The sequence below is a fragment of the Salvelinus fontinalis genome, chromosome 41 (genome assembly GCF_029448725.1).
Source record: "Salvelinus fontinalis isolate EN_2023a chromosome 41, ASM2944872v1, whole genome shotgun sequence".
Taxonomy (NCBI): Eukaryota; Metazoa; Chordata; class Actinopteri; order Salmoniformes; family Salmonidae; genus Salvelinus; species Salvelinus fontinalis.
This window is the reverse complement of record NC_074705.1, coordinates 12,607,133-12,631,083: the sequence shown is the minus strand read 5'-3', so window position 1 is coordinate 12,631,083 and position 23,951 is coordinate 12,607,133. Positions and strand designations below refer to the sequence as shown.

Sequence of the window (23,951 nt, the reverse complement as noted above, 5' to 3'; positions counted from 1 at the left end):
ACTTAATGGTGTCACTGTCAGAGACTAGGATCTGCTCTGCTCCTCTGACATCCAATAGCGTGTTTGTATTTGCTTTGTATTTGCTCAATAACCTCATTGTTTATGTAATCAAACCATTGTTTATTTAAATGTTCCTATAGTTTCCCATGGTTGACAAGACCGTGACAAGATGAACATTGACCACCCTTCTCCAGAGCTCATGGTCCCCACTTAGCTCCCATCATACAAGCACTTACTCATTTATGGGCAGCTCTCCATAACAAACTCTTTACCACAGCATTACTTATTATAGAAACATCCTACAACTGTCAGATCTTATCTTACTTTAGGACAACATCAAGTAGGATTTTTGCAATTGCAGAACTAGAGCTTCTAACTGATTGGCCCCATCTCATTGATATGATTTTGATAGTATTTCTCTGCTCTTGCCACCATGGCTGTTATACAAGACTGATAAATCTTTTTTTTTTTTATTATTCTCTGCTGGGTCATATTCATTAGGAAACACTGTAGGAAAACATTTTGTAACGGAAAACAAAAATGTGTGTTTGGTATTGAACAAGTTCAGGTCGTCTCTCCTGTTTCAGTCTTTCGTTCGGTGTCCTAATGCACTGGTTGCTTGTATGGTTGTGTCCCTGTCTTTCAGGATGAATTGTTACCCAGAGTGATCCGTTCTCCCTCGGGGTGTGCAGTGGCCGAGCCAGAGGGCGAGGAGGATGTGGAGCAGGAGGACGAGTGTCCCAGTCTGAGCTTCACGGCCCCCGCCGCCCTGCTGAAGCCTCCCTACGCACACCCCCTCAGAATCTTTGTAAGGCAATATCACAGAATATGATAGAACACTATTATTTATTTACAGTATATCAGTGGAGGCTGGTGGGAGGCGCTAAGGAGGACGGGCCCATTGTAATGGCTGGAATGGAATATATGGAACGGTATGAAACACATCAAACACATGGAAACCACATGTTTGAGTCCGTTCCAATTATTCTATTCCATTCCAGCCATTACAACAAACCAGTCCTCCTATAGCTCCTCCTACCAGCCTCCTACCATATATAAATGTGTTCTATTTTACATATCTACAGTATGGACCACATCTATGTCATATCTCTAGTAAATATCTACAGACTGTCCATTATAAGGCTGTATACAGTAGATGTAGTCGTAATGATTGGTGTTACTATTATGCATAGTGTTGGAAATGTTTTGTTGGAATCTCTGTCCTGATGATTCCCACAACAGCTGTTCCTCTTCTCAATAGTGGAATCATTCACTGGGCCTGAGAATATCGACAACTGTGAATAAATTTATACTGTTCATGTTCCATGTTGGACTTTGTTCTGCTCTGTAGAACCCAGCCCCCGGTCTCCATGCCTTCAAAGCAGACCCCCTCTACCTAGAGTGTGACCTGGAGTTCCACCTGTGTCCACTGCCCCGGTACACCATCCCAAAGCCCTCTGTGTTTGGAATGAACACCCCCAGCACTCAGAAGAAATTTTTGGACCGAACAGTAAGTCTCTTTCATATCAACAGGTGTTATTAATACAAAAATCGTCCATTTTTTGTGTACTAGCATTGCATTTCTATATAATTAAAATATTATAAAAAATAATAGAATAGAATACCTTGAATGTTCCCACAATATGGACATTTGTAGTAATTGAAACTAAAGCCAAAGCCGTTTTTACAACAATTACACTGTGTTCTTTATCCTGATCAAATTGCAGGATGTGATCCGAGGTGTGATGACCTGGAAGAAGTTCCCATCGGCTGCCCTGGCCGCTCTGTCCAACACTCCCACACTCACCAGTAGCTGGGCCCCGCGCGTGTAAGGATCCAGTAACACAGCCTTACAGGGCTGTCTACCATTCACACCACACATACAGCTGCGTAGAGAGACCGCTATAGTGACTTAACGGATCATGATGTACTAACTCATCTATACAATGTGTTCTTGAGCAAACAGTACAAAGTACAGGCTGTTGTTCTTTACACACAACTGAACACTTTTCTTATTAGCTTATCTTGTTTGATCATCTTGTTTGACCAGCTCACAGCCGAGGTGTCATGGTACTGGGATGCTATGGTTAGGTAGATAGCACAGGAGGTTGGTGGCACCTTAATTGGGGAGAATGGGCTCGTGGGAATTCCAGGAGTAGAATCAGTGGAATGGTATCAAACACATGGTTCCCAGGTGTTTGATGCCATTCCATTTGCTCCGTTCCTGCCATTATTATGAGCCGTTCTCCCCTCAGCAACCTCCTGGGGGAGATAGTTAGTTAGGATTGTTTTGCTATTATATTCAGATTATCCATTGATTGCAGAGAACTTCAATGAAGGCACCGCACGCAACCAGTAAGTTCTTGTACCAACACAGCACTTAAAAAACCTCCTACCCTTCCTCAGACCATTTGACTTGACGAACGTGGAAAACCCTTTTGCTCCTTAGGAAGTACACTGTAGGTTATAAACTCAGCAAAAATAGAAACGTCCTCTCACTGTCAACTGCGTTTATTTTCAGCAAACTTAACATGTGTAAACAGTTGTATGAACATAACAAGATTCAACAACTGAGACATAAACTGAACAAGTTCCACAGACATGTGACTAACAGAAATGGAATAATGTGTCCCTGAACAAAGGGGGGGTCAAAATCAAAAGTAACAGTCAGTATCTGGTGTGGCCACCAGCTGCATTAAGTACTGCAGTGTATCTCCTCCTCATGAACTGCACCAGATTTGCCAGTTTTTGCTGTGAGATGTTACCCCACTCTTCCACCAAGGCACCTGCAAGTTCCCAGACATTTCTGGGAGGAATGGCTCTAGCCCTCACCCTCCGATCCAACAGGTCCCAGGCATGCTCAATGGGATTGAGATCCGGGCTCTTCGCTGGCCATGGCAGAACACTGACATTCCTGTCTTGCAGGAAATCACGCACAGAATGAGCAGTATGGCTGGCGGCATTGTCATGCTGGAGGGTCATGTCAGGATGAGCCTGCAGGAAGGGTACCACATGAGGGAGGAGGCTGTCTTCCCTGTAACACACAGCGTTGAGATTGCCAGCAATGACAACAAGCTCAGTCCGATGATGCTGTGACACACCGCCCCAGACCATGACAGACCCTCCACCTCCAAATCGATCCCACTCCAGAGTACAGGCCTTGGTGTAACGCTCATTCCTTCGATGATAAACACAAATCCAACCATCACCTCTGGTGAGACAAAACCGCAACTCGTCAGTGAAGAGCACTTTTTGCCAGCCCTGTCTGGTCCAGCGACGGTGGGTTTGTGCCCATAGGCAATGTTGTTGCCAGTGATGTCTGGTGAGGACCTGCCTTACAACAGGCCTACAAGCACTCAGTCCAGCTTCTCTCAGCCTATTGCAGACAGTGTGAGCACTGATGGAGGGATTGTGCGTTCCTGGTGTAACTCAGGCTGTTGTTGCCATCCTGTACCTGTCCCGCAGGTGTGATGTTCGGATGTACCGATTCTGTGCAGGTGTTGTTACACGTGGTCTGCCACTGCGAGGACGATCACCTGTCCGTTCTGTCTCCCTGTATCTCACAGTACGGACATTGCAATTTATTGCCCTGGCCACATCTGCAGTCCTCATGCCTCCTTGCAGCATGCTCGCAGCACATTCTCGCAGATGAGCAGGGACCCTGGGTTACTTTCTTTTGGTGTTTTTCAGAGTCAGTAGAAAGGCCTCTTTAGTGTCCTAAGTTTTCATAACTGTGACCTTAATTGCCTACCGTCTGTAAGCTGTTAGTGTCTTAACAACCGTTCCACAGGTGCATGTTCATTAATTGTTATGGGTCATTGAACAAGCATGTTTAAACCCTTTACAATGAAGATCTGAGTTTTACGAATTATCTTTGAAAGACAGGGTCCTGAAAAAGGGACATTTCTTTTTTAGCTGAGTTTAGGTCATCCACAAACTTCCTCCAGCTGGCTCAGTGTGTTTGTGTGTGTCCACTTCTTCCAAGGATGTTCTTGCTGGCTTCATCTCTGCCTCCAGATCATTTGAATGGCAAATCCTAAACTGTAACACATTAACTACAGATCCAGACCAGTGCAAGTCTCACAGACACACTTATGAATGGAAACACAGTGATTTACTTCATATTTACAGGGTGATGGGGGACCGGCACTCTGTTCCCTTGTGTAAGATCTATGGCCATGGTGCAGACTCCTTTCTGGAATCCATTCCAACACCAGGGTTACTAAGAGTCAGCGCTATATCCTCTGCTTTGTTGAAGTAGTGTCCAAACAAATCCAAGTGAAATGTTGCCTATACAGTTAAGGTAGGCCTCTACAACAAACCATAGGGCTGCCTAGTCATCTGACGTGAAGATATTGGAAACATCAACAGAATGTTAGCCTGTATGTTTATACTCAGCTGTACAAGATGGGCTAAAATTGTGTTTCCTGTACAAAGTTGAGATAATTGACTGACTCAACTCTGTGTACCAGTCCTTTAATTCGTCTACGAGTCTCTATCACCTGACCGTGTGTTCCATCAGGTCTGACCCCTTCAACAGTGACATTCTGCCCACCATGGCACCTTCAGCTCTTAATGGCCTTCCAGAAGATATGACAGAGGAGCTACTGGATGGACAGTAAGCACTAACACACACTGACAGACAGACGGACTGAAAGTAATAGGACTCCATTTCAGAGGGTTTGTGTGACTGATGTGTTTTACCAGATCTGAAAGCACGGGAGTATCTCTCACGCCTGAGATGATCCGAGCCGAGTTTCCCCTGCCAGAGAATGTACCTTCCACTCCCAGACAGCTGAAAGATGACAGCTTTAAAGATGACAGCAGGTATACTGTTCGTTCACACACACACACACACACACACACACACACACACACACACACACACACACACACACACACACACACACACACACACACACACACACACACACACACACACACACACAGCAGGACTAGGAGCATCATGCATCTGTGTTTCCACTAAATTAACCTCTAATCCCTATGAGGAATACTGGCATTTCATTTAGCCTACAACTCAATCATTGTGTCTTCCCTTGAGTCCTTGCCAATTGTCATCAATCAAAAACTTGAATTAGCATTTTTGTCACGCACTCCATTTTCTGTTTCTTCCTTCATGTTTGGTTTGTCATTATCTCTGTACATCTATTGACGGCGTGGCATGCTAATTGTTTGTAAATTCGATTTGTCAAAAATCACATTATAATCAAATGATCTCTTCTAATTTGGCTAAAATAATGACGTTACATCAGCATGACGCAGAGATAGTCAAGAGACACAGAATTAGAATGCTGTTGCTGTACTACTGTCCCCTTGTGGCCAGGTTGGGATTGTAAAAGAGGATGTTAGATAAAGGTGGAGATAACAACAGCTCATTGTGCTTCTCCTCCACTAGTTCCCTGAGTCCCTGTAAAACTCCCCAGATGATGCCTCTCAGTACAGCAAACATCTCCAGGTGAACACAACACTGTTCCTATCCCTTCCACTCAGCATCTGGTGTCAGTATCAACTACTAACACACACACACACACACGCACACACACACACACACACACACACACACACACACACACACACACACACACACACACACACACACACACACACACACACACACACACACACACACACACACGTACACACATTTCTTCCTCTCTCTCACACTCTCTTTCTAATCTAAGACATATCTCTTTTTTATGTAATGGAAGATTTCACAAACAAGAACAATAGGTACGATTATTCATATTTGTATAACTTTTACTCATAACTTCTACAGGGAATCAAGAGAGCAGCAGCTGGAGATGTTTCTGAAGTCTCAGACCAATAGACTTGGTGCCAAGGTGATGGCGCGACTCAACCACCTGAATATTGTGGGCAAGGCTAATTTACCCTCTACACCAGAGAATAAATAGTGCTATATTTGTTATGAGGCACTAAGGTTGATGCAGGAAATATCAGATTACAGTACCAACATACATTGACTGATATATTACATTTCACTGTAAAATATATCATTACTGTAGCTGCTAAGTGCTATTGTATATTTACCACACCACTGATGCTGTGCCCATTGTCTTGCATTTACACTGGCCAATATCAGCCAAGGACATTTTCATTTAAAACAGTCTTTATGTACTTTAAAGTTTGGCTTCTTGTTTTATTTAATTAATGACAGGCCTTTCTAGCAAATAAAAGAATTGATAAAGGAATGAATCCAAATTAATACCTGTATGTCACGGATCCACAGTTAAAGCAATCTCTATTGCACTGAACACTGCTCTTTCTCACCTGGCCAAAAGGAACATCTATGTGAGAATGCTATTCATTGACTACAGCTCAGTGTTCAACACCATAGTCCACTCCCAGGTCATCATTAAGCTAAGGACCCTGTGATTAAACACCTCCCTCTGCAACTGGACCCTGGACTTTCTGAAGGACCGCCCCCGGGTGGTGAGGGTAGGCAACAACACAAACGCCATGCTGAACCTCAACACGGGCCCCTCAGGCGTGCCTGCTTAGTCTCTTCCTGCACTCCCTGTTCACCCATAACTGCGTGGCCACGCACGACTCAAACATCTTCATTAAGTTAGCCGATGACACAAAGGATCGTGGTAGGCCTGATCACTGACGACAATGAGACAGTCTACAGGGAGGAGGTCAGAGACCTGGCAGTGTGGTGCCAGGACCACAACCTCTCCTTCAACGTCAGCAAAACAAAGGAGCTGATCGTGGACTACAGGAAATGGAGGGCTGAGCACGCCCCTATTCACATCGACGGAGCTGTAGTGGAGCGGGTCGAGCGATTCAAGTTCCTTGGTGTTCACACATCATAGTCCAAACACACCAACACAGTCGTGAAGAGGGCACGACAACTCCCCTTCCCCCTCAGGAGGCTGAAAAGATTTGGCAAAAAGTTCTACAGCTGCACCATTGAGAGTATCTTGACTGGCTGCATCACCGCTTATTATGGCAACTGCTTGGCATCTGACTTGTAAGGCGCTTACAGAGGGTACATCACTGGGGCCAAGCTTCCTGCCATCCAGGGCCTCTATACCAGGCGGTGTCAGAGGAAGTCGCTAAAAATTGTCAAATACTCCAACCACTCTAGTCATAGACTGTTCTCTCTGCTACCACACGGCAAGCGGTAACAGAGCGCCAAGTCTAGGTCCAAGAGGCTCCTAAACAGCTTCTACCCCCAAGCCATAAGACTCCTGAACATCTAGTCAAATGGCTACCCAGACTATTCACATTGCCCCCCCTCCCCCTCTCCACACCACTGCCACTCTCTGTTGTCATCTATGCATAATCACTTTAATTAACTCTACCTACATGTACATACTACCTCAACTAACCGTTGCACCCGCACATTGACTCTGTACCGGCACCCCCCTGTATATATTGTTATTTTTTACTGCTGCTCTTAAATTACTTATTACTTTTAGCTCTTATTCTTATCCGTATTTTTTGAAACTGCACTGTTGGTTAGGGGCTTGTAGGTAAGCATTTCACTGTAAGGTCTGCACCTGTTGTATTCAGTGCATGTAACTAATAACATTTGATTTGATTTGACACCAGATAAGACATGAGCATTTCACCAGATATGACAGACTGGCCCTAGCCCCCCGGCACATAGACTATTGCAGCATAGAACCTGGAGGCTGACATCACCAAGAGGTAGAATATATACAGTAGAGAAAACAATAGTGGTCCTAAAACTGAACCTTGAGGAACACTGAAACTTACCATTAATTTGTCAGAGGAAAAACCATCCATAGGCAAATTGATATCTTTCCGACAGATAAGATCTAAACCAGGCAAGAACTTTTCTGTGTAGACCAAATTAGGGTTTCCAATCTCTCCAAAAGGATATAGTGATCGATGGTGTCAAAAGCGGCACTAAGGTCTGATGCCATTAAAAGGTACCACCTTCAGAAGCTTTTAAAAACATTTTGTTGAGAGGAATGGGAGATTTGATATAGGCCAATAGTTTTTTTTACATTTTCTGGGTCAAGGTTTGGCTTTTTCAGTAGAGGCTTTATTACTGCCGCTTGTAGTGAGTTTGGAACACATTCAGAGGATAGGGAGCCGTTTATTATGTTCAACATAAGAGGGCCAAACACAGGAAGTGGAATAGGGTTCAGTAGGCAGGTGGAAGGTTTAGAGGCCATGATGACCACTTTTGTGAATGTGTCGAGGGATACAGGATAAAAAAAAAACGTTAGTGTCTCTATTGATCCTAGGTCTTGGCAGTTCTGTGCAGACTCAGGAAGACCTGAGTTTTTGAAAAATACGCAGATTCAAGAGAAGACTGTAATTTGCTTTCTAATGATCATTATCTTTTTGTCAAAGAAGTTCATGTCTTTGTTCATCCTCACTTGGGGAATGCTTCTTTTCGACAGTATAAAAAATAAATGTTGGATTATTTTTATTCTCCTCAATCAGGTTGGAAAAGTAGGCTGATCGAGCAGCAGTGAGTGCTCTTTGATATGGCACGGTACTGCCTTTCCAAGCTAGTTGGAAGACTTCCAGTTTGGTGGAGCGCCATTTCCATTCCAATTTTCTGGAAGCTTGCTTCAGGGTTCAGGTATTTTCTTTATACCAGGGAGCTACTTTCTTGAGATAAATGTTTTTTGTTTTTAGAGGTATGACTGCATCTAGGGTATTATGCAAGGTTAAATTTAGATCCTCGCTTAGGTGGTTAACTGATTTTTCAACTCCGATGTCCTTTGGTAGGTGGAGGAAGTCTGGAAGGGCATCTAGGAATCTTTGGGTTGTCCGACAATTTATAGCGCATCTTTTGATAATCATTGGTTGGAGTCTGAGCAGATTATTTGTTGTAATTTCAAACGTACTCAAATGGTGCTCCAATAGTCCAGGATTATGAGGAAAAACATTTAGATCCACAATATTTCTTCCACGAGACAAAACTAGATCCAGGGTATGACTGTGGCAATGCGTAGGTCTGGAGATATGTTGGACAAAACCCACTGAGTTGATGATGGCTCTGAAAGCTTTTTGGAGTGGCTCTGTGGATTTATCCACGTAAATATTCAAGTCACCAAAAATGTGAATATTATCTGCCATGACTACGAGGTCCGATAAGAATTCAGGGAACTCAGTGAGGAATGCCATATATGACCCAGGAGGCCTGTAAATAGTAGCATTAAAAAGTGATTGAGTAGGCTGCATAGATTTCATGACTAGAAGCTCAAAAGACGAAAACAGTCTTTTTTTTTTTTTTGTTAATTGAAATTTGCTTTCGTAAATGTTAGCAACACCTCCGCCTTTGTGGGATGCGTGGTGGATATGGTCACTAGTGTAACCAGGAGAAGAGGCCTCAGTTAACACAGTAAATTCATCAGGCTTGAGCCATGTTTCAGTCAGGCCAATCACATTAAGGTTATGAATTATGATCAGTGATTAGTTCATTGACTATGACTGCCATGGAAGTGAGGGATCTAACATTAAGTAGTCCTGTTTTGAGATGTGAGATATTATCACAATCTCTTTCAATAATGACAGGAATGGAGGAGGACTTTAATTCCAGTGAGACTGCTAAAGAGAACACCGCCATGTTTTGTTTTTCCCGACCTAGATCGAGTCTCAATCGGGAAAGCTGAGCTGACTACAATGACTGTGCTAGCGGCAGACTCCACTAAGCTGGCAGGCTGGCTAACAGCCTGCTGCCTGGCCTGCACCCTATCTCATTATGGAGCTAGAGGAACCCTGTCTATGTTGATAGATAAAATGAGGGCACCCCTCCAGCTTGGATGGAGTCCGTCACTCCTCAGCAGGCCAGGCTTGGCCCTGTTTGCGGGTGAGTCCCAGAAAGAGGGCCAGTTATCTACAAATTCTATCTTTTGGGAGGGCAGAAAACTGTTTTCAACCAGCGATTGAGTTGTGCGAGTCTGCTGTAGAGCTCATCACTCACCCTAACTGGGAGGGGTCAGAGACAATTACTCGATGCCAACACATCTTTCTAGCTGATTTACACGCTGAAGCTATGTTGCGCTTGGTGACCTCTGACTGTTTCATCCAAACATCGCTGGAACCGACGTAGATAACCATCTACGATCGCTACTTTAAGCCTCAGCCAGCTCCATTTGTAGGACAAACACTTCAAAACCTTATTCCTTATGATGTCTTTTTTGCTATTTATTATTGTGTTATTCGATGTGTTTCTATGGGCTATGCTAGTAAAGCCCAGATAGCTAAATGATCCATGGTGTGACCATCTTATAACAATCCCCCCCCCCCCCCACCCCATTGCAGGCTGTTTTTGGTTAAGGATCTATCTATTTACCTGCATTGCCAAAACAATAGTTATTGGCTTACATCATTTTTCAGCTATTGTGCATTTGTCTATGGAGTGACGGATACACCACTGTTGTCCGCTTTAAAACTAGTTTCCATCTCCTTGATGACGTTGTCTTTCTCTAGACACGTTTCAACCGTTCTGTCTCGTTCTTGTAGATGTCCTCCGTCTCTTTTATTTTCCCCTCCCTCTCTTTGATAGACTTCCTCATACTCGCCATTGTCCTTAGGTTGTCCACACATAACAGTTTTCGCTCCAGGTTGCTTTCCTCCGCCTGCTGGTACATTGTGAGAAGGAGCTCACTTTCGTACCCTACAACCATCTCAATCTTCTCCAGCTGCTCAGCCACCTGTTGGCTATTCACTGGGTTTTCATTCTCCACGACGTGGTACCTGTTCCCACTTTTCTCCACCAGCCACCGGAGGGCACCCCAGCTCTCGGTGTGCTCCTCAGGGGTGACCTTTCTGAAGCAGTCCCCCATGGTGAACAGTACCAGGGTGAGGGTTCACGCCCCTAGGACCAGTAGCTCCAGATGTTGCTCCAAAGCGTGCCTGTCGCTCTCTGTGAAGGTCACGTCGCCCGAGACCACGAGGAAGAGCGCGTGAGGCTCCGGAGGACACAGATGAACGCTGTGTGCCACCTCCCGCTTCATCCGCTCAGACGTGTCCGGCACGGAGCGCCGGCCCCAGCCCAGAGTGTCAACCACGCTACCGCAGACCTGCCCGTTAAATGGTGTTGCCCGTCTAACTTTTCCCATCATATTTTCCCCCTAGGAGCAAAATCCTTAGCTCTGTCTGTCTGTGGGTTGCTTCTATGAGTGATACAGAGAGACACAAGATCTCATCCAAAACTAACCAAAATACAGTGGTTTGTTATGGATCAAATATGAATATGTGCTGTACTGTATGTTTGGTTGAAATGTCAGTTTCTCACCTGAGTGAAGAAGAGCTCTGAGTGTCTATGTCCCTCTTTAGGCCCTCAATGTCTGTCATCTGTCCTTTTTTCAATCTCCCTCCTTGTGTTCAACATTTTCCCAGACTCTCATTGATTTCAAAGCATCTGCCGTCGTTTCCCGACACCACCTCTGTCCTCTCCAGCAGTCTTCTGACCTGTGTGCCATCATTGTCCCCGCTCACATTGTCAAACACATGGTACCTGTTATTGCATTTCTCCACCAGCTGCTTCCAACTGACTTCTCTCTCCAAGAGCTGCTCTATCCTCGAGTCCTCCTCCCTCAGAGCGTCACCCCCAGTGAACAGCACGATGGTGTATCGCCAGAAACTTTCGATGGGAAACTCCAGCTGCTCTTCCACCATCCACTCCTTCCCCCTGAACGTGTGTCCATGACTAGCAGGAAAATGTGTGGTCCCCTGGAGGACACATGAACATGTTGTACGCCAACCTTTGCTTAGCGCTCTCCAGGGAGTCCGGGGGGAAATAGCGCCCCTTCTAGGTGGGGATGTCCATCACAGTGACCCTTCTCCTGAATACTTCCACTTCTCGCCTCACACACTCCTCGGTTTGGGCTCTGACAGCGAACTCCTCTTGGCCTAGGATGGTGTCTCCTGTTGAACTCTTCCCAGAGGGGCGGCTCCCAGGAGATCAATCCTCAGCTCTGAGAGACGACCTTGGTTCCTGACTGTAGAACAGATCTAGGATAGTTTCCTCCCCTGTCCATGTGATATTATTCATTATGATCAAAAAGGCTAAACTGATCCTAGATCAGCACTCTGAGAGGCTTTATGAATACAGGCCCAGGCATACTTTACCTTCAGCTAACATGCAGTGCATACATCTGAAAAATCACATTTTCTTATTGGCAAGAAAAAGCCATATACTGTACTGTAGCTACCCTGCCAAATATGACTATTAACACTGTTAATGTGACATTAGGTCTACTATGTTGTAGGCCTACACATTATGCAACCCTAACAAGCTTTGATTAGAATGCAGGCTTACTATTGTCACAGTCATGTTCACACGTTTTGTTGCACTTCCGCTTTCCTCCAAATAGTAGAGTCCTCTAATCTCGTTAATGTTGATGGTAGAATCAGTCATTCCATTGTCAGGAATGGCTAAATTACGGTATACGGCATGTAATGACTAGCAGTGCTGTTGTCAGCACCACTCGTCTATTTTCACTTCTTGTTGCAGTGCAGTTAAAAACGTTTAGGCTTTTATGAGTCTCAAAGTCCCATACTCATTTAACTCTGGAGGAGGGCCAATATCATGTCATTTAACTCTGGAGCAGGGCCAATATCATATAATTTAACTCTGGAGGAGGGCCACTATCATGTCATTTAACTCTGGAGGAGGGCCAATATCATATAATTTAACTCTGGAGGAGGGCCACTATCATGTCATTTAACTCTGGAGGAGGGCCACTATCATGTCATTTAACTCTGGAGGAGGGCCAATATCATATAATTTAACTCTGGAGGAGGGAAACTATCATGTCATTTAACTCTGGAGGAGGGCCACTATCATATCATTTAACTATGGAGGAGGGCCACTATCATATCATTTAACTCTGGAGGAGGGCCAATATCATATAATTTAACTCTGGAGGAGGGCCAATATCATAATTAATTCTGGGGGAGGGCCAATATCACTTAGATTTTTTAATGATCCATCTTTGGACAATGAACTAGACTGTATTTTCCATGATGTCTCACCTCTCCCACTAAAATCAACAATATGATATATCATATATATATTAATAATATATGCCATTTCACAGACACTTTCATCCTAAGCAATTCATGCATACATTTTTGTATGGAGGGGCCCCAGCAGGAATTGAACCCACAATCCTTACATTTGAGCCATGCTCTACTAACTGAGCCAAACAGGAGCACCATGATGATAATGATTATGAGGATAATGATGATGCTCTACTCACTTACGTCACAATCTCGTTGTCCATTACATCATTTACAACATGTCAACATGTCAATTGTGTACTTTACTGCATTGGAGAGGATTAATTGACCATTACCTTAATCTCAATCTAATCAATTTTCTGTGTGAAAAGTGATTTAATTCCAGGAATGGACACAATTAAGACATTTTATTTGCCTTGAATCTCATAATTCTTTCTTACGCTTTCTACTCTGTTGGAGATGAGTTGTGCCAGAAAATAACTACAGACAGTCTCTAGTCAGTTTCTACAGGGCCTTCGGAAAGTATTCAGACCCCTTGACTTTTTACACATTTTGTTACGTTACAGCCTTATACTAAAATGGATTTAAAAAACTAAAATCCTCAGCAATCTACACACAATACCCCATGATGACAAAGCGAAAACTGGTTTTTAGATGTTTTTTCAAATGTATTAAAAATAAAAAACTGATTTTATTTACATAAGTATTCAGACCCTTTGCTATGAGACTTGAAGTTGAGCTCAGGTGCATCCTGTTTCCGTTGATCATCCTTGAGATGTTTCTACAACTTGAATGGAGTCCACCTGTGGTAAATTCAATTGATTGGACATGATTCGGAAAGGCACACACCTGTCTATATAAGGCAGGGGTGTCAAACTCATTCCACGGAGGGCCTTGTGTCTGCAGGTTTTTGGTCTTTCCTTTCAATAAAGCCCTAGACAACCAGGTGTGGGGAGTTCCTAACTAATTAGTGATGTTAATTCATCAATCAAGTACAAGGGTGGAGCGAAAACCCGCAGACACTCGGCCCTCCATGGAATGAGTTTGACACCTGTGATATAAGGTCCCACATGATTTTGTCGAGGCACAGATCTGGGGAAGGGTAACTTATTTCTGCAGCATTGAAGGTCCCCAAGAACACAGAGGCCTCCATCATTCTTAAATGGAAGAAGTTGGAACCACCAAGACTCTTCCTAGAGCTGGCCACCCGGCCAAACTGAGCAATCGAGGGAGAAGGGCCTTGGTCAGGGAGGTGACCAAGAAACCGATAGTCACTCTGACAGAGCTCTAGAGTTGCTCTGTGGAGATGGGAGAACCTTCCAGAAGGACAACCATCTCTGCAGCATTCCACCAATCAGCCCCTAATGGTAGACTGGCCAGACGGAAGCCACTACTCAGTAAAAGGCACATGACAGCCCACTTGGAGTTTGCCAAAAGGCACCTAAAGACTCTCAGTCCATGAGAAACAAGATTCTCTGGTCTGATGAAACTAATGTTGAACTCTTTGGCCTGAATGCCAAGAGTCACGTCTGCGGTAAACCTGGCACCATCCCTACAGTGAAGCATGGTGGTGGCAGCATCATGCTTTGGAGATGTTTTTCAGCTTCAGGGACTGGGAGACTAGTCAGGATCGAGGCAAAGATGAACGGAGCAAAGTACAGAGAGATCCTTGATGAAAACCTGCTCTAGAGCACTCAGGACCTCAGACTGGGGTGAAGGTTCACCTTCCCAACAGGACAAAGACCCTAAGCATACAGACAAAACAACGCAGGAGTGGCCTTGGAACAAGTCTCTGAATGTCATTGAGTGTCCCAGCCAGAGCCCAGACTTGAACCCGATCAAACATCACTGGAGAGACCTGAAAATAGTTGTGCAGCAATGCTCCCCATCCAACCTGACAGAGCTTGAGAGGATCTGCAGAGAAGAATGGGAGAAACTCCCCAAATACAGGTGTGCCAAGCTTGTTGCATCATACCCAAGAAGATTCAATGCTGTAATCGCTGCCAAAGGTGCTTCAACAAAGTACTGAGTAAAGGGTCTGAATACTTATGTAAATGTTATATATATATATTTTTTTATAAATGAGCAAATATAAAATAAAATAAAATAACGTTTTTTCTTGTCATTATGGGGTTTGTGTGTAGATTGATAAGGGTGAAAAAACTATTGAATCCATTTTAGAATAAGGCTGTAATGTAACAAAATGTGGAAAAAGGGAAGGGGTCTGAATACTTTCCGAAGGCACTGTAAATGTCTCAATGTTATGGTTGTTCTAAATTATTCCCCTTTGTCTTTTATACAATAGACCAGATGTGCAACATGATTAACTCAACAACAACAAAAAATTTAGATTAAAAAAAAGTGTAATATAAAATGTACCAAATTTAATTGACGTCAGTTGGCTATTTGAACTATTCAGGATATTCCCCCCCCACCCAAAAAAATCTCAGGAGATTAGTTTGATTTAATCCCTCAACTTCACGTTTTAAACCCTTTATCATTTGATATCTCATTTTGTAGTGACAGCGTATTTGGACCTGTGCCTAAAAGCATTAACAATAAAACGCAACAATCCTTCACTCTCCTGGGGACCGTAGGCTGCTGTTGTCTATGATCTCTAAACCACATATTATACAGAGCTCATACTCTTATGCATCATAGATCATGAATATCAATGAGTTGTACTTTTCCTTTTGAGTACCTCCGTTTAAAGAGGAGTAGTGGGTACATCAACACAATTGTGTTTTCTGTTAAATCCTTCAACCGTTTGACTGTACTACATAAGTATGATGTGACTCTATTTAAAATGCACTGGCTATAAGAGTAGAAGAGTTGTGATGAAATATAATTCATTAATCTGGCAGTCACACAGGTTGTGTGGATTTTGTACTGGTGGTTGTTGTGTTGACAGCCTCAAACCAGTGCCACCACTATCCCTAGAGGAAGTACACAAATATAGCCCTTTATTTTAGGACTTTGTTTACACAGATTTGAAAGGCTTGGGAGGCATGGGGGCCTGGCTGGGGTTGAGGTCATTTCCGATCTTTCTTTTTAATCACCTCAAATGAGAACAGAGAACAGATGATTCCACTGGTGGTGTGGGACAGAGTGACCCAAGCCAGACGGTGAACTTGGGTTGGCAGATGGGGGCACTGCATGCTTCTGTCTCGCTCAAATCACTCCATCCATCTGCACAGGCAGAATATATCTGATTTTAAAAGGGGAACCCACATTCACAGCTGTGGCGTGTTCAGTGGGGAGCTACTAGCTGAACTTATCCAATAAGAACACAATTATTTTGGTTCAGTTGCAAAACGTTTCATTAATGTGTGCCCAATAGAACACAACCCTGACATTCAACTTCAGAGATGTACAAGGACTACAGTATCTGGCCACCGTGTGGCGCCAAAGCCCTCAATTGAGAATCACCTCCTAAACTGATGGTGCCATACGAGACAGCCAAGCCTCGTACCCCACACAGGGCACAGTGGTCAGGTGCTTTGTCTGCTAGCTGGCAGAACACTTCGTTACTTTGGAGAAAGATCAGAATAGGACAGCTGTTGGTGTATTAGTTGGGTGACACTTTCATTCATTAGGGTTAAATTGAAACAATAAGAATCACAGATGTGCCCAATCATTGCTTTTCACAAGGGAACGGAAGACAGAGAACATTCTGTAATAAAAACAACCCAAAGGTATCCTGATGATAGTTGGGATTAAATATAATTTTCCCTTTCTTAGATTACGCCATTCTTAAAGCTGTAGCATTTATGTTAGTGCTGGTTCCAGTTGTTGCATTGCAGCACCAAACTAATCATTTTAAAGCATTTGTTCATAGAGTCCTACAGTGGAGGTGTCATAATACCCATAAACCTAGCGGTCAAACAAGGAAATGTTTCCAATCATTTTTCCACCATTCATTTTTCACATAGGGGATTTTAGAAACACTTAAAATAAGGGCTGTGTTTCGTGTAGGCTTACCCTGGCGTGACGTTCTGATAACCATGTAAATCTCTCTCGGACAAGGTGACTTTTATCAATATATTTGGCTCAATTTACTCTCAGATTCTAAAAATGCTAATGAGCATCAAAGTATACATCATGCAAGACTATGAATCCCTGCAAGCTCCTTCATGCCATCTCTAGCTGATACCTTTGCTAACAGGTATTGTGTCAACTTAAAACTTGCACAAGACAGTTCACAGAATTGTCTATTTAAAAAAATGTAGCCTATTTATTCATTACTAAATTTAGCTAACATTAGATAGTTAATCCAGAGATTCTTACTTTAGTATTGATTGGGCAGTCTCATCCAGATCATCATGGGATTTGTAGTTCTTTATGATAGCCACGCAGCTAATTAGCATTTATTTGGGGGGGGGGGGGGGGGGTAAATACAGTCGAATATATTGATAAAAGTCACCTTGTCCTAGAGAGATTTACACGGTTATAAAAACGTCAAGCCTGGGTAAGCCTACACAAAACACAGCCCTTATTTTAATTGTTTCTAAAATCCATAATGGGAGAAATGAATGGTGGAAAAATGGTTGGAACCATTTCCCTGTTTGACCTCTAGGTTTTATGGGTATTATGACTCATACTGTGGTACTCTATAGCCTTTTCTAATGTTATGATCATATTCTCCCTATATCTATCAGCCTCAAGCCGCTGATACTGTACTTTAGTAGTAGCAGGAGCTAAAGAATCCTTTCAATTAAAACAGGCATTCATTGGGATGTGGGATTATTTGGCCCTGATTTAGCCTGCTGGGGTTTCATCAGAGTGGGCTCTGCTCAGGGATTAAGCACATAGGACCTGCTTAATCTTGGCCACAGATTACAGTGTTCTCCTATGGCCTGCCCTGTTTGCCGAGGCTACCCACAAACCCACCCACATGGATGACAGACAGATGATAATGCTCCAATGGGACATTTGTGCTTAGTGTTACATATCATTTACCTCACTTCAGACATGTCCACTCGCCTCATACCTTGACTGGAATGTACATGCATATGGCGAAGTGTGCATGGATGGAAAGATGTTCATACGATTTAAATCAGGAAATGATTCTGTGTTAGTAATACTGTGTACTATACGTAGCCTGCTTTCCATTAACTCGCTACTTAGAGATTTGATGGGTTGAGGGGATTGGTTTAAACGATGACCTGCTAGCTCCATTGCATGAAGCTACTGCTTATCTAGCAATGTTTGGCTACCACGCGGTTCACGTGTGGCGTGTAGTGATTTCTGATTTCCTACCTCAACAAGTCCTTACCCTATGCCCCTCGGGCCAGCCCTATGTTGCACGGCTCGAGTGCCGTGGACAACATGAATCGAGTCACGTTTTTCCCAAACAATCTTATCAAGACAAGGGTTTTATCCACCATCGTGGTCGGTTATTAATCAGGAGTGCTGTGCAGACATGCACTCCCACCGTGCACGCTAGTGTGTATACACGCCCCCTGGACGTAATCTGCCCAAATATCAGTGACAACAGCACAGCTGTTGGAGAATCCTCTCAGGATCATCATCGGACTGGAGCAATAGAGCAGAACCGCCTGGGATTAGGAAGAGAGTATCACCCGTAGCCTTTTGCGCACAGTAAATAAGTGTGTGTGTATGCACGTGTGTGTGTGCAGAGCCATATATAGACTAATATATGGCCCTGTGTGTGTAGCTATGCATGTGTTTGTGCTTATGTGGGTGTGTCCAGAAGTGATTCCCTCAACTCATCCCCACTTGGTTGACCATACATACATTGTGGACACAGCCACTGCTGCCACATGCAATAAACAGACAATTACCTGCTACAGCAGATATTATATTTGATATATTCCTCATAGTATTGATACATGTCTTGCTAATAGGGTAAAGACATTACAGAATGATGCCGTATGTAAGTGCTCAGAGTAACATTGTTCCATAATGCACACACCGATCTTCATATCATTTCATAGATGGTATGACTGACATGGGACTTCAATAGCAATGTGTTCTATAAATCCTTGCCACTGTAAGATTGGCCAACAAACCTTGACCCGTAGCCCTGCAGGTAGCCCTTACTAATTTAAACCAGGCCTCTGCCTCGATACGTTTTTTTTTAAATAAACTGCTCACATCATAGAGATGGATAGATGGTGCTTCTACATCTGCATTGCTTGCTGTTTGGGGTTTTAGGCTGGGTTTCTGTACAGCACTTTGTGACATCTGCTGATGTAAAAAGGGCTTTATAAATACATTTGATTGGTTGATTGATTGATGGTACCCCTCCTATCTTTGCCATTGATCGCTCTGTGACAGCATGAGCAACACCATGGATGGCTATCTCCATATTAAAGTAGTCAATTGTCTTGTTTTGTGTTTCAAACAAGCTTAAAGCCATCGTTGGCAATATACTGACATCATGTCATGCTGGAATGTTTTAACAGGAGAATACTTCATTGGCTGATCCCTCCTACTGACCTGGATTAAATTCTTACAAAGTACAGACAAACTCGTTTGAGGAAGAATAATATGCGTTGATCATTGGCCGATCACTCAGAAACCATAGCAAATCCCACCAAGTTAACTCTTTGAAAATGCTGAAAGCCCTTCATGGTGTTGCCTGTGCCATCACACCATCACAGTATTTGGTGCCAAGTGGGCCCTCTATCCATCTCTATGGCTCACTTCTACTGCAGTTGAGTGGACTAAATTTAGATAAACTACCGATCAGATGAATTATAGATTTTCCCAACGCATCTCTGTGACCTGACCCGAAAACAACTCAACACTAATGGTTCCTGTCATTTCCTTTATGCACTATGTGGTAAACTGTGATTTATCCTCACGTTGACAGGAGGACATAGCCGGGTCATATTGATATTTTCTCAGGGTTAGCTGTCAGGTATGTGGGGAGGGAGTGTTGTTTGTTGTTGTGGTGGAGGGGAAGCCATTGTGGTGGTCTGACATCCTGGATCCCCCCTCAGACGTAAGCCAGGGGCAAACCTTTCCAAATAAAAGCCCTATATTTAGGGAATTGAGCAGGGAGAGTTGTTTTGTTGTTAGTCGTGTCTGTTTCAGGGAGTAGTAACATAGTCTCTTAAGTTTATTCCTCATTTCTATTCCTCCTTTTTGGTAGAGACAGATATTGGTTATTTGTTCAGTTGTTTGTGCTAAGCTAGTTTGTTAGAGGAGCAATGTGTTGCCTCAGTTTTAGGACGGGTGTGGTGAAGGTACAGTGGATGGGGGTGGTGGTTAGCCGCCACAGAGGCATGGAGATTCTGGCGGATGGATCAAACACAAGCCTGTGTGGTTGTGATGCAATCACAGCCGAAACTGAGCAACCGTGACAACATTCGACATTGTGACTTGTATTTAGCCTACTCCATCAACATACAGTACATGTACTCTCATTGGGTATTTATGTTACTGAACCACTAGCTATATGCAGCACGGGATGAACCTTCCGTACAATTACAACAAACAGTCAGTCATTGAGAATACATTATCTTTTACAATAACGACCTTGCCAAGATGGAGGAATGAACTGTGCAGCAAGCAGACAGGTGACAACGTTACAGACAAAGCAGACAATTAAAAAATATATATATAATTCAACTCATGAACGGAAAAGGAAAATGCATATTTACAACACATCAGTGGGGTGCAACACATATCATTAAAAACATAAAGGACACAGCTACAGTTAAGGCAATGTTTCCCAAACTCGATTCCGGGGACCCCAAGGGGTACACCCCAGGGGGTACACACACTCGCCCCCAGGGACGAGGGCCCCCAGGGACGAGTTAGGGAAACGCTGAGTTAAGGGCTAAAAGCAGTCACGGGATGGATAACCAGGTTGTTTAGACTGTTGACGGAACTGGAGAGTTGAAGGGATCATTAAGTGATCATTGATTATGTATATATCTGGGTGGTTGAAACTCTGAATGCTGATTGGCTGAAAGCCGTGGTATATCAGACCGTATACCACGGGTATGACAAAACATTTATTTTTACTGCTCTAATTACGTTGGTAACCAGTTTATTAAAGCAATACGGCACGATGGGGAGGTTTGTGGTATATGGCCAATATACCACGGCTAAGGGCTGTATCCAGGCACTCCACGTTGCATCACGCATAAGAACAGCTCTCAGCTGTGGTATATTGGCCATTTACCACACCCCCTCAGGCCTTATTGGTTAAATATAAACCATGCGTGAGAAGAAACACCCTATAATGAGCCTTGTGTTAAGCTCCTCTCTCTCACTTAACCCTTAGCAGCAAATGGATCATTAGTGAGTGAAAAGCCCATATACATCCTAGTTGCAGGGATAATATCAGTAATGTATTCACTCAATAACTTCAACCCCTCTCCAACCCCTGGTTGTGCAGGTTTTTGCCCCATCTATAATACACCTGATTCAGCTAATCAATGTGCTGAGGAGCAGCCGATCAGTAAAATCAGGTGTGTTATAGTAAGGGTGGAACTAGCTCCAACAGGAGTGTACTGCTCCCTAGAAGGAAGATTAGCCACCCATGTCCTTTAATACGTTTCCACACCCGCATACTGGCCTCTTTTCACTCTTCACCTACGTCCGTGTATTACTTATTCACATTTTAACAGCACTGTGGCGGCAAAGCCTGCAATTCTCACCGGGCGGGTTCCTTCACAACAGAAGAATTGAAATGCCTCCATTATATACCGAACCGTGTGTATATCCCGGTGTCCTTGTGTCAGTGAAAGAGGATTAGCTCATTTATCTGCCGTACAGGAACGAGCGATATGGTTTCCTGGAGACGGAAAACCCAGGGTCGTGTTTATAAGGCACCAAACGAGAAGAAGAAAAGTCAAAGAGAACAGGGACGGACTATCTGAACTCGTCCAATAAGAAACACTTATTTTTGTTGTCCATTGCAAAACGTTTTGCTACGATGTGCACTAATGAACACGACACAGACCTGGTTGGCTGCCAAACACACCAAGCTTTTCTGCAACACAGCAGTGTCACCCACAAAGCAGGCCAATTAACACGAGCTTCTCACCCCTTAATTATTTCTAAGCTTTCTTCCATTTTCCAAAGATAGAAATGTAGGGTTGTGCACCACACACCCACTTGTTATCACAATGGCAAATGTCCAGCCTCTACTTCGAGATATTTAGCTGTAAAGAATCATCATTAGGATAATATGGGGTATAGTAAATATGATCCCTTTGCATTGGTGCCTCTACTTTTTTGTATGTATTTTGTGTAACTCATGAAACCATTTTCCACTTACCCCAACTACCAGGATACGTATGTGGCCCAAGGTGATTTTGTTATGGAATTTCAAACCTTTGTGTCTGATTGGTGACTGCATATCAACCATCCAATCAAAGGAGAAAGGAAAGCGGTGACTTCTGATTAGAGTTCACATTTAACTGTATTTGTTCTACTGTACATACTGGAAATGTACAAATAAAATGTGTTGAAAATCAATTTATTGTTGCGCAGCGGTCTGAGGCACTGCATCTCAGTGCAAGAGGCGTCATGACAGTCCCTGGTTCGTTTACAGAATGTATCACATCCGGCCGTGTTTGGGAGCCGCATAGGGCGGCGCACAATTGGCCCAGCGTCGTCCGGGTTCGGCCGGGGTAGGCCGTCATTGTAAATAAGTATTTGGTCTTAACTGACTTGACAAGTTAAATTTAAAAAATGTAATATAGATTTTTTACCCCCCTAGAGTCTCTTGACGCACCCTTGCATCAATCGAAGTAACATAATCAAAAAAATCCCTTTTCAAAATCCGTCAATTTAAACTAGAGATATCTGTCTAGATATAGGACATACACTTCAAAACCTTATTTCTTATGATTTATTATTCACCATTTATTAATTCAATATTTTCTCTTTAAAAAAAAGATATATCTAATGGAACATATGAACCCTGATGGAACATATTAACCTTGTGTGAAATGTTAGTAGGAAAACATAGGAAGCCCTCTCAGCTATTCCTGCCTCCCATTAAAGCTCAGCACAATGCATTTACACACACACACACACACACACACACACACACACACACACACACACACACACACACACACACACACACACACACACACACACACACACACACACACACACACACACACACACACACACACACACACACACACACACACACACACACACACACACACACACACAGAGAGAGACACACACACACAGAGACACACACAGACACACACAGATGGACATTAGGAACTGGTTTAGTGTGTGTTAACTACAACAGTAGTAATCTGATACAATTCTGCAGTCTGCACACACACAGACAGACGGTCTCATGCGCCGTATACAGAGAGAGCTCCGTGGATTAGAGTGGGGGAAAAGGAGGTTACAGTAACAGGCTTGTATGCGTGTGTCTTTACCGGAGATTTCCCTGCATGTGCCTCCAGTGGAAAAGAACTATGGGATCTTGGAGTGAGAGTCCTGCATATAAAGTTTCCTTGTTGGGACAGAACTGCAGGAATGTTGCTACTAAGGCAGAGGGAACAGCCCGCCCTTGGAGCACCAAACCTTTCAAAAGGCTCATCACTTATTTAGACCGCTGAGCATGTAGTTCACGAGGGACTACCGTCAAGTTTGGCATGGTGAATCATTTGTTCTTGCCGTGTCGTGTATGCAATACAGTACTACCTCACCCGAAATGTCTCTTTCTCTACACTGACGTTTAAACCTTCTATTTTGCTTCAAATCTTAATAGTGAACTCCCTGACGACGGCCATTTGGTGTTGAGGTCAGGGATGGGGGTCAATTCTTTATAAACAAGGAAGTGATTTTCAATTAGGAACGTTAACATTTTTGGGATTGTAATTTCAGTTTACTTCCTGAACTGACCAAACTGAAATGGAATTGGCCCCAACCCTGAATAGGGTGGTCTGTGTGTTCTACACTGAGCATACAAAACATTAAGAACATCTGCTCTTTCC

General features: G+C 43.5%; 1 protein-coding gene across 2 annotated transcripts in view; it reads left to right on the top strand.

The window, feature by feature from the left end:
* LOC129840396 (cilia- and flagella-associated protein 221-like) overlaps nt 1–6,230 on the top strand; it is a 43,566-nt gene extending 37,336 nt beyond the window's left edge. For both annotated transcript variants that reach the window (XM_055908237.1, XM_055908236.1), the window contains exons 19-25: nt 647–808; nt 1,352–1,510; nt 1,728–1,828; nt 4,523–4,618; nt 4,708–4,827; nt 5,417–5,476; nt 5,798–6,230. In XM_055908237.1, the coding sequence (XP_055764212.1) occupies nt 647–808; nt 1,352–1,510; nt 1,728–1,828; nt 4,523–4,618; nt 4,708–4,827; nt 5,417–5,476; nt 5,798–5,933 (834 nt within the window). In that variant the 3' untranslated portion in view covers nt 5,934–6,230. The remainder of the gene's footprint in view (nt 1–646; nt 809–1,351; nt 1,511–1,727; nt 1,829–4,522; nt 4,619–4,707; nt 4,828–5,416; nt 5,477–5,797) is intronic.
* Nucleotides 6,231–23,951: the final 17,721 nt, after the last annotated feature.